The sequence below is a fragment of the Trachymyrmex cornetzi genome, unplaced genomic scaffold (genome assembly GCF_001594075.2).
Source record: "Trachymyrmex cornetzi isolate Tcor2-1 unplaced genomic scaffold, Tcor1.1 scaffold1269, whole genome shotgun sequence".
Classification (NCBI taxonomy): domain Eukaryota; kingdom Metazoa; phylum Arthropoda; class Insecta; order Hymenoptera; family Formicidae; genus Trachymyrmex; species Trachymyrmex cornetzi.
In genome coordinates this window covers 66,409-78,594 of record NW_017295838.1, presented here as the reverse complement: position 1 = coordinate 78,594, position 12,186 = coordinate 66,409, and the positions used below count along the sequence as shown (strand labels likewise).

Genomic DNA, 12,186 nt, shown 5'->3' with positions numbered 1-12,186 from the left:
TACTGAAATAGATAATCACGAAAATGATTCAAGATTCTAGACAATATTTAAATGTAAAATAATAAATTATAAATACCATATAGATATATGATCCGTTCAACACATTAAAATATAACCAATTGTTCTTACAACTTACTATAATCTGCATGCTGATGAAAAAATTCCGTTCACACACACATCTGATGTATTTACTTATTTAAAACTCCCGAAAATTCAGGTTATTTGTTTACGTCAAATGTCGTTGTAAGCGGACGTAAAGTTTAATTGCGTCATCAATTGTGCATGGATTGTGAACATTAATACAGAAAGGTGCTCACTTCTCATTTTGTGAAAATTTCCGAGGGACAGAATCAATTACCGTGGGTGTACAGTATAATAACATGTTATCGACATATTTGATTGGCTCAGTCATGACATAATATTCGTGCCAAAAAGCTGGAGGGTATGTTGCTCGATGCATGATTTTCTTATCTGGGCGGTGCGTGATGTAAGATTTAAAGAGATTAGAGCTTCTGGTAACTTCCGCTTTCTGGTTTCTTTGTGTCGCGGTTCAAGTTCTTTGAGGGCTTCATATGGGGTACTAAATTTGTTGGCCATAGCTTTGTATATGTATTTGGATGTAATAAAGGCAAATCTTAGATGCAAGGGGGGTTCTCTCGCCTCACTCAGCATAACATTAATAGGGGTGGAAACGCGGTAGCCCATGGCTTTCCTGATAGCCTTGTATTGAATTCTAAGGTGTTTAATGAAATTTGCGAATTCGGGATTCCAAGAGAAAACCTGAGCCCTATATTTGACAGCGCTTCTGAGTGTCGCGCGATAGACCGTGAGCAAGACGTCAAGATGAGAGCCCCATTTGATTCCAGACAAGGAGGAGATGATAGTAACTATATTTTTACCCCTTTCGATAAGAGTTTTCAGTTGTGGGACCCGTCAGCTTATAGTCCAGGACGACTCCAAGGAATTTATGTGAGAAAATTCTGGGAATGTAAGAATTTTCTATGTGGATAGCAGGGACCTCAGGGTATCCTTTAGAGCGAGAGTATATAACGTATCTTGATTTAGAAGGCGAGAATTCAAGACCTCTGTATCGTAAGTAAGAATAGATACCATTGGGGTGATCCCGATTGACCACGGCTCGATTGGACACCACCAATCACAGCGACCGGTTCTTAGGAGCTTTGTAGTCTCAAGCGCTGTGAGTGGCTCGTGTCCAATTGAGCCGTGTCCAACTGGGTGCCACCCGATATGTAGGATTCACACTGCGTACGACATACGACGTACGACGGTACGATATCCAATAGGACAGCTTGTTTTCTAGATATATAGCTAACAATATTTTGTCTTACGATGAGCTTGTCGTACGATGAGCTTGTCGTACGCTTTGAAGCTGTTCACATTGTGCACGATTTAATGATTCGTACGATAATGCAACATAACCTGCAGCTCAAACTAAAAATCTATCGAAGGCTAAAAAAAGCTCTAGTGGCAAAGACTAAGACTCCAAAGCCAAAAAACCACTCAGGCAGCAACAAAGATCAGAAAAGCAGCAAAAAACAATTTTAATCTCTCTCTTTTAATGGTTCTTTTAAATAACATTTATTCTTGTTGGTAGAAGGTATAAGTGGTTTTATATTACTAAATGTTCTAAAAGCAAAATCATTTAAACATATTAAATAATATATTAAAATATATTAAATAACAATTAAATTGATAATTATGTGATAATGTAATGTAATAATATTTACGAACTTTCGACGTGTTACTGTTGATCGTAAAAATCCCATTAACTCAAAATATGGCCATGATACTGGCTTAGGTTTGGCTTCAGCAGCACTTCCACTAGGAACATATTTATTTTGCTCACTTAACTTTCGGACATAAGTGTCGCGTAGATTACGCCATTTAGAACATGCTGTACCAGGATATAAATCTTAAAAAAATATATATATATAAAATAAAATGAATAATAGTAAGATATAAAAACAGATCGACCCGTAGTCATAAGTCTAATTAATATATATTGAGATATTAATTCAAACATCTAACTTTGACCGTAATTAGCTTTTGTATTTAATAAAAAAAGAAAAATTTTACACATTATAAAAAGTTCTTTTTCATAAAAAGCTTACTTAATTTTTCATCAATCTCCGACCACAAAAATTTGATTGTTGCTGGTCCTCGATTTTCATATGGAAGACTGCTATTCCACAATGGTGGTCTTTGAAATACCTCGTTAATTAGTTCTTCAATATTTGGAACTTCAGATTGAAGTACTATCTCGTCGAATGGTTCCCAATTATTATTTGATTCTTCATTTTTATTTAAACAGCATATGTGATCGGAGGAATCCAACAATTCGCCACAGTCTGTGCAATACTTGAACAAAAATACAAAAAAATTTAATTAAATATGCAATTTGTAATATATTAAAAACGTTAATTTATCAATTATAATATATAAGATATACATAAAAGTGAAAACAAATCAATTAATAACCTAACCTAATCATTTAACCTTGATAAAATTATTTTTATAAATATTTTATTACTTACAGCATTGTCCATTATGTATCTCGATTATGTATATCGCAAAAATGACGGCGATTCCGGTCAGAATCGTAAATAAATCGTGAAATCAAAGTATGATATACACCGATCACCTCAAACCGATGAATGGGACGAAATAATGCCCGAACCGGGCAAGACGCATGTTCGTCCCGTTCGAGTGGTCTCGCGAGACTTGTGTCCGTCGTACGTATGAAAAAGTTCAGTCTTGAAGAACATTTTCGTACAAGCATCATCGTACGACAAAATGTTTTAGCTGAAATATCTAGAAAAAGTTCTCCTATTGGATATCAGACATCGTACGTCGGATGTCGTACGTAGTATGAACATATGCGTCGTATGACGGACGTCGTACGCAGTGTGAGTCCTACAATACCATTGATGGATTTTTGTACAGAAGAAATAGCCGTATTGATATCGCGTTGAATGGAATATATGACCACGTCATCGGCATATTGCAGAATTTGAGACTCCGAATGGAGGTGAGAATTAATGTCTTTCAGATAGATGTTAAAGAGGATGGGACTGAGTGTGGAGGTGTGCTTTTGTAAGAGTCAAAAGGGCCCAGAAGAGAACCATCAACCACAAAATGCAGGCGTCTTACGGAGATGTAATTTTCGATGAATTTTCCGATGGGGGTGGGGATGCCAATGTCCAGTAACCCCGGATCTACAATAGATTTTTAAGCTTTAAGCCATAAGGAATGGACGAATCACAATCAATTATTCTCCTCACATTTGACTGTAGTTGGTCAATTTCTTAGGCTTAAGGCTTAAAACACCTATTGTAGATCCGGACTAAGTCTTTGATAAGGATGTGGGGATCGACATTGTCAAAAGCACCCGCAATGTCCAAGAACACTGCAGCTGTGGGAAATTTCTTAAGGAAGCCTGTCCTGATGTTGGAAGTGAGAGTAGTAAGGTCATTGACACAGGATCTGGATGGACGAAAACCGGATTGGGTTTGTGGGAGAATTGGGTGCGATTCTATAAACCATCTAATTCTGAAATATATCATATGTTCTATAATTTTGGCTATGCAAAGCAAGAGAGAAATAGGGCGAACTGAGTCCCCCCCAGGTTTGGGGATGAGAACAACCAGAGAATTCCGCCAAGAATCTGGCAGCACCCCTTGCTCGAGAATTTGATTGTATAGTTGAAGAAGTCGAATGATGTATTCCTCAGGAAGACTGGAAATTATGGAATAATCAATCTGGTCCAGATCTGGGGCTGAGCACTTTTTGACCAACCTTAAAGCTCTTGAAAATTCAAAGCGCGTGAAGGTCTCACCCGGCCAGGGTTGGGTGTTATTTTGATGAAGATCCTCCTGTCTCAAATCCTCTATTTTTTTCGTGCGACGTAGAAGCAATAAGGAGGGCACAGTTTATCTATTGCAGCAAGTGAGACCGCCGTAAGATCATTGCTGTGAGACGAAGTAAGATTTTTGTTACGTCTGAAACTTTTAATGAGTGACCAAATACTATGCGTCGAGGTCTTGTTATTGAACTCACTCACAAGTTTCCTCCAACTAAGACGCTTTGCTTCATACAAATAGTCTGAACATTTTTTTCCTGGCGGTATTGAAGTTGTCAAAATGAGCTCTATCCGGACATGCGATGAACTCCCTTAGCGACCTTTTTCTATCCTTAACCGCAGCATCACATTTGTCATTCTACCACGGAGGGGGATCCAAGCGACGAGAGCACGACTTGCTATGCGGTACACCCTTTCCAGGGGGAAGTAAGCTCCTAGCCACCGACTGGACATGATCTACAAATGATATTGAGAAACAGTATTCTTAGCCTCGTTACCTAAAATTTTGTGAGCAGAGTTTTTTAATGTAAGACTTAACGTGTCTAGGTCTTCTTTGTTTAACTTAAGTTTGTAGTGGAATCTTTTGGAATAGGCGAGAAGAGTCCTGACCTCCGTGATCGTAGGGAAGTGATCGCTACCAAACGAGTCATCCAAGGTGTAATTTGTGCAGATTGGAGCCGAAATAGGGGATGCCAAAGTAAGATCAATAACGGACTTTCGTGCAGAGAGGTGAATTAAGGTGGGAAAGCCGTCATTTAGGACCACTAGATCAGATTCTTCGATTGCCTTCAAAAGCCTGTTGCCTGCGCCAGAGCGCGAGGGGCATCCCCAGCTGGAATGATGAGCGTTGAAGTCTCCCGTCAGTAGAAAAAGATTAAATTCCTTTAGAACATTTAAGAGATCCTGATAAAATGAAAGAGGAGTGTCCTGGCCGGGGTGTCTGTACAAATTTACTAAGATAATGGGCTCCTTGCAGGTAATGAGTTTAATGACGTGGAATTCCATTGACGGATGTTCAATGTTATACAAGTTATAACCTCAAATTTAATATTGTCTCTAATGAAAGTGCAAATGCCGCTGTGTCCTGCTAGAGCGATGTCTGTTCTAATAGCATGAAAGGACTTTATCCTAAGGCTATCATCGAGCTTGAGTAAGGATTCCTGAACGCAAATTACATTGTATTCTCTAGCGAGTAACAAGAGAGAGGCTTGATTGCCTCTGGCACCTCTGCAGTTCCATTGGGCGATCCTAAGATGGGCCGAGGCTTTCCTGTACGATGGTGTAATAGTGAATTGAGATGTACTTCTGCTATAATAAGTGTGCGGATGTGTGTGAGAGGAGGGAGAAGGGGCGTTTATGTGGGATGTTCTAGTTCCAAAAATTGCCCTGAAGATAGTCAGGAACTGAAGGCGCTTATCGCTGACGACGTTTCGCGAGGCATTTGGAGAAGTAAAATTTTGTATAAACGAAATGATTAAACCCAGAAGACTTGAAAAGTCGTGATTGCGGAAACAACGAATAATATCCGAAATTAAATTCATAATATCCAGTATGTATTTAGTGAATTCGAAGGAGTTGAATCCTTCAGAGCTATACTGAGGAGGGGAATTGTGTTGGTATGCCATACCTCTCGCGTTAGAGCGGTAGTGGATGCCTTGTGAGTCGAATAGCGCTTCACGGTGTGCCCTTCTATCATATCTAGGATTGTTAAATCTCTGTTGGCCAGAGTTTTGGCGAGCTGATGAAGCGAAGGAGTGATGATGGCTGCTGTTATCGTTATGAGAGGAAGCATGTTGTGTGGAGCATGTAGGGCGTGAACCGAGAGCATCAGCATATGATATGTAACCGTTTCCTTGGGCGTCCGTATTTAAAATGTTAAAGGAATTAGGGCTTGCCAAACTGGGAGAGCTTGAAGAGTTATAGAATGATTTTGGTTTAAGATGCGGGAAGTCTTGGAGGTTCAGCCTAGGGCTATTCCGAGGAGAGAGGCCACTTTGATCGTTGATGATTCTTCTGGCGTCAGCGATGGAAATATTTTCCGTCAATGATAATGTGATCTTGTTTGGAGATATCGGACATTTTTTGGAGATGATTGGACATTCTTTGGAGATGATCGGAGGCAAGGTGAGAGCCCTTGCAATTAATGCAGACGATATCCACTTCAGTGCCCCTTAATGGACAGGGGTCTTCGTCTACGTGTCCGTTGTTTCCACAATATAGACATCTAGGCGGGCCTTTGCAGACTTTTGCGATATGTCCAACCGTGTAGCACGTGAAACATATGCGGGGCTTAGGTATAAAAGGACGTACCTCGTGTTTAGTTTTGAATAGGAACACATCTCTTGGAAGAACCTGTCCAGCGAACTTGATGCGGAGCGTCTTAGAGGGAACGTATTCGCTTTTTCCATTTGTAGTAATCCTTCTATTTAGTCTATAAATGTCAAGGATTTTAGAGCATGGTGATTCAATATGCCTGCGGATATAATCGAGCTCTAATTCGGTAGGCACGTCTTGGATGACGCCCTCTCTGAGAACCCGGAAAGCTGGGATAAAGGCTTTAAGATTGTGTTTGGGGAAAGCGGGATTGTCCACCAATCTGTTCGCTGCAGCTGCTGACTTAGCTTCAATGAAAATTTTACCTCGACCGATTTTTTTGATCTCTTGAATGTCTGGAATTCCCGATTTGGCGATGATGCTTGAAATCATTATAGGATGCATGGATTTCTCACGATTCATATCGTATACACCGCATAGCCCATAGGGACACACCGTTATCCTGGGGACAGTATTTAGAAGTAATTTTGGGGTTAGAGGTACCGGAAGGGACTTGAGAGATCACGCCAGCCGTCTCCTCCTCTCGGACATGCTGTGAGGAAGTCTGCGCATACGTGGAAGAGGTAGAGGTTTCAGAGGATTTTTTCGGAGGGGAGGCCGAAGGTCGGCCCTGAGAATCTGCTTTCTCGGAGGAGGGACGCTTCCTCGTGTTGACGATCTCGTCGACGTCCATCTCTGAATCCCGGGAAACCTTCACTGTGAGAGCTAGGTGGTGATGCAATCTCTTTGTTAATATTGCACGATGCCTCGTCAGCTAAGCCAGCCTCGTCAAGAAGGGACTTGAGCATAGCATTAGAAAGGTCGCTAGATTCTTTAGAATTCATATTGCTAGATGGAGAGATTGTCGGTTTAGGCGGGTTAAACACAAAAGCAGGAGCTTGGAGGGAAAAGGAAACTGCGTTTTTGGTTAGGGCCTCGATCGTTACCCCCACTTGAGTCCGAGGCCATGCCTCTGTGCGGACAAACGAATCAAGCGGTGTTTTGCTTAGCGATGCACTGAGACGGGAAGTCGAAAACCGAATGAAACAAATATATCAAAGCGCGACTAAAACAAAAGAATTAGCGAAGCCCTGAAAAGGGCTGAGAAACGAGACCGAAAACCGCGCTCGAAATCACGTACGACCTGTCAGGACGGAGGTACGCGCACGAATATCAGCTGTGTCGATTGATCGGTATTACAAATGTAAGAAGGGGTATCCCTTTTGAATAATACTTTAAATGCTTGAATGTATGTCAGGATCACTTGATGACTACGTCTTGAAGACTTTTATTTTATTAAAATATTACAGATCGTAGGATTAATAAGTAGATTCAGTCTTTTATAAAGCTGTTGATTCTCTCGCCATTTTCATACGTCAGTCCTTTCTTTTTACGAAACAAAACCAACTCTCAAAACATCCAACATTTACAGTGACAACTTATAGTAAGACATGTGTATAAACATGTGTATTACCCTTAAACATGAGACGTGATGTCATTTCCCTATTGGAAATATAGGGAAATAACATCTTACAGCTCGGCCAGCCCTGACATAATGTTCGACTCGAACATTCATTCGAAATTACATAAAAAGTGCAAAGTGAGAATGTAAATACACAACATTACATATAATGTGCAAAGTGAGAACGTAAATACACAACACAACTCGAATGTAATTACCGAAAACAATTATTCTGAATTTACAGGTAAAGATACAGGTAAGGCCTTAATCCATAGTTTCATTTTATCCGGAGAAAGGATCGAGTTGTAAGATCTAGAGGTTAAACTGTAGCCGGGAATATCTTGTACCACATAGCGATTCTTGTCTAAGATTTTTGTTACTTTGAAAGGACCTTTAAAGTCTGGTTTTAATTTTCTATTCTCTCCGGTTTTTGCAGTTGAATCTCTGATCATCACGAGATCTCCTGGTTTATAAACAGAAGGTTTACGATGATGCTTATCATAAATAGTCTTATTATAGGCCTTGATTTTTTCAGCAACATTCAATGCCAATTCCTTGCTTTTCTCTCTTTCCAAACTCGAATCCTTCTCAATTCCGGCTACTTTATTCAAGCATTTAACCAAATCGGAATCTGCATTATTACGCTGATCATATCCAAGGAGAAGCTTGGATGGAGAGGACTTCAACACTGAATGTAGCGTATTGTTAAATACGTATTGAACTGTATCAAGGCAAGACTCCCAATCATGATGTTCGTCCACAAGCTTTTTTAAACAGGCTTTTAAAAAGCGGTTAGATCTCTCAGCCAAACCATTGGCCCAGGGAGCAGCCACTGCAATCAATCTATGATTTATTTTTTTCTTGCTAAGAAAATTAGAAAACTCACAAGAGGTGAATGCAGAACCTCTATCGGACACAACCCTTTCTTCTCCAAGAATCTTAAACAAGGAGGATAAATGTTTTTTATTTTTTTCTTGCTAAGAAAATTAGAAAACTCACAAGAGGTGAATGCAGAACCTCTATCGGACACAACCCTTTCAGGATCCCCAAGAATTTTAAACAAGGAGGATAAATGTTTAACAACTTCTTTAGTAGATGTTGTCCTTGTTGGAAAAAACCAAATGAACCTTGTGAAGGCATCAATAACTACCAAAATATGCTTTGATCCCCCACTCGACTCATTCAAAGGTCCAAAATGATCCATGTGTAACACCTGGAAAGGCTCAAAAGGTGTGTCCGTAATCTGCATCTCACCCTCACTTGATTTATAACCTGTATTGGAAGTTAAACAAGTAACACAATTATTAATATGATCATGAACACGTTTACGAAGTAAAGGAAACCAATAGTACTCACTAAGCCCATGGACTACCTTTTCCAATCCGCAATGAACCAAATCATTATGGTAAGCTCTAATTACATTCCCAACCATGGATTCAGGGATAGCAAATCTAGGTAAATCAGATCCCTTTCGATAAACCAAGCCTTGAATTAATTCGAACTTAGGATGATCAGCATATTCTAAATGTTCAGCGATTTCTTTTATTTTAGGATCTTGCAATTGTTTAAGCTCCAGTTCCCTTTCAAGAGGCAAAGTCTCGACAAAGGCAGAAATTCTGTTCAATGCATCAATATGTGCCATTCTATGACCAGCACGATGAGAAACTTTAAATCTGTAATTCTGTAGTCTAAGGGTCCACCTGGCAAACCTAGGATTCAGGTGGGCTTTATTGACCGCGTAAACAAGAGCGTGACAATCTGATACAACCGTGAATTCAATGCCGTAAAGGTAAATATGAAAACGCTCCACCGCTCTAACCACAGCCAACATTTCCAATTCAAAGCTGTGATACTTTGCTTCCGCAGAATTAGTAACCTGGCTGAAATAAGCGATGGGAGCCCACTTCTCAGAATCACGTTTCTGAAAGAGAATGGCAGCTAAGGCAATTGCACTCGCATCAGTGTGAAGCTCAGTTTCGGCATACGGATTATAAAGTCCAAGAACCGGATAAGATGTTAATTCTTTTTTTAAAATTAAAAATGCATTTGAGCACTCCTCATTAAAATCAAAGGAGACTGATTTTCGTAATAAATTATTCAAAGGACGAGCCTTGACTGCATAATCCTTAATAAATTTGCGAAAAAAATTTGTAAGGCCAAGAAATCGCTGGACTTGTACTGTATTTTTGGGTTGAGGAAAGTCTTTCACAGCCTTGGTATGTCGGTCACTTAGAGTAATGCCAGAAGCTGAGAGAGTATAACCTAAATACTCTATTTTTGTTTTAATAAAAAGACATTTTTTATAATTCAAAATAAAATTGTACTGTTTCAGCAACAAAAATACCTCCCTCAAAACAGAGAAGTTTTCCTCGACAGTGACAGATGGCACCAAAATATCATCTATGTACACCAAAACTTTGTCTTTTCGTATAAGAGGTTGAAAGATTTGAATCATCCTCTTTTGAAATTCGGCTGGAGCTTCACAATAACCGAAAGGAAGTTTTGTGTATTCATATTGACCATCCGGGGTCGCAAATGCAAAATACTTCATATGTTCAGGATGAACATCAATTTGGTGAAAGCCATCTTTCAGATCTAGTAATGAGAAAACCTTTTTATTGCCAAGTCGAGAAAAACAATCCTCCATTAGAGGGAAAGGATATTTCTGTTTTACCACCCGTTCGTTTAAAGGACGTAAATCAACACAGAGACGCATCGAACCATTTTTCTTAATAACCGGTACGACTCTCGCACAATAGGGAGAGATACTAGGTTTTATGATACCTCTTTGTAGAAGATCATCTGTGATTTGACGAATCTGTGTTCTCTCAGCCCAAGCAAAACGTCTTGGTGAGTACGCGTAAATAGTATTGTCTTTAAGAGACACCGTAACAGCATATCCGTCATTAATTGGAGTAACATTCATGTTTTTAATTTCAAGAATTAACGATACTAATTTCGCATCAATTGCAGTCCCGAAATCCGTTACAAAATTCGATACATCTAAATCAGAAGAAATGTTAGATATTTCATCCACTTCGATAGAAGCAATTTCAGAAAAAAGTTGAAGCTTAGATGTTTTATTTCCAAAAGCTTCACAAACAATTATAATCTTATATGTTTGAAGGAAATCACGACCGAGAATCATGTCAACAAAAAGATCATCGTCCTCCAAAATATTAAAAGTAACTTTAAATGTTTTGTTTGGAAAAACAGCGAGTTGTAATACGGTTGAGATCTCTCCACGACCATTAATATGGTTGAGATCTCTCCACGAACATTAATTGTGCTTTTATTAATAGCCTTAAAGGATCGTGACGGGGTCCTCATTTGTATAGATGAAATATCAACAAATCTTGATAAGACAGAAGAACGGAGAAAAGACACAGCGCTTCCAGTGTCAAGTAACGCATCTAAAGAGCAACTTAGATTATTCAAAGCGGTAACCTTAATTAAGTTATCGCCAATGCTCAAAGTTGATTCTGTGTCAATACACGCCACCAAAGAAGACTCGGACGACTGCGAAGATCGTGAAAACTTCGTTGGAGATAAGGGAGGAGAAGACTGCGTTGATGGAGGAGCCACCTCTTGAACTGTAGCAATAGAAGCAAGCTGGGAAGAGGATACGGGAGATGATTTGTACTGCTCCTTCTTCTTCAAACGAAAACAATCGTCTCGTGTATGTCCCTTAGAACGACAATAAACGCAGAAAACATCCTTAGCAGGTTCTGTTGTTAGACTGTCCTTTCCAGATTCTACAATTTCATTCTTAAGTTTAGTCTTGTCCGTGGATTTATTTACAAATGGTGGGGATTTATTGGAAGAATCTCCATATGCCAAGGTAAGAGAGTACATCCTGTCAAGGAATTGATCCAAATTCTCGGCTTGAATTAAAGATGCCATTCCTCTCAAAGAAGCGTTTCCAATTCCGGAAATAAGAAAATTAATGCTTTCCTTATCCGGGAGTCGAAGATTCTGCATAAGTTTTAATTTATGCATTGCATATTCCTGGAACGATTCCTTTGAAAAATTCCATTTACGATTATCAACTCTTTGAAAAATTACCTGATATGGAACTTCTCTTCGAAATCTCTTTGAAATGGCTTGTTTAAAACACAACCATGAATCATTAACTGAGCCAGAATATAAATCCAACCAATCTTTAGCGATTTTATTTAATTTATTACAGGCCGCTAAAAGTATTACCTCGTCAGAAACACCATGAATCCGCGAAACACGTTCTATCTTGTCAATCCATAATTCAATGTCCTCATCATCTTGACCAGAATAGCTTGGAAGCTGAGATGCCAAAAGATTGACTGCTTGAGCTACTGGTACTGAAGAAAGAATTGGACTTCGTTCACGAGTGATATTATTGGAAGAATCGCATGATGAACTCATAACTTGAGGAATCGTATTGTTTAATTGAACGGACGAGACCATTTGCGTGACTTGACGAATCAATTCATTCTGCTGCTTCATAATTTCTGTGAAAAAGCCAAACATTTGAGGCATCGAATGATCAGGAGCA

The 12,186-nt window shown here is 39.3% G+C and overlaps 1 protein-coding gene across 1 annotated transcript; it reads right to left on the bottom strand.

The window, feature by feature from the left end:
• Positions 1-1,786: 1,786 nt before the first annotated feature.
• On the bottom strand, positions 1,787-2,594 carry LOC108770384 (uncharacterized). Its single transcript, XM_018521950.1, has 3 exons — positions 2,556-2,594; positions 2,133-2,379; positions 1,787-1,842 (listed from the first exon to the last, which is right to left on the bottom strand). Exons 1-3 carry the CDS (start codon positions 2,565-2,567, stop codon positions 1,787-1,789), a joined length of 315 nt encoding a protein of 104 aa, XP_018377452.1. The 5' UTR covers positions 2,568-2,594.
• Positions 2,595-12,186: the final 9,592 nt, after the last annotated feature.

Coding starts and splice junctions, on each gene's coding strand:
- LOC108770384 (XM_018521950.1), bottom strand. Junction 1,843..2,132: donor GGAGATTGATGAAAAATTAA/GTAAGCTTTTTA, acceptor ATATGTTCCTAG/TGGAAGTGCTGCTGAAGCCA.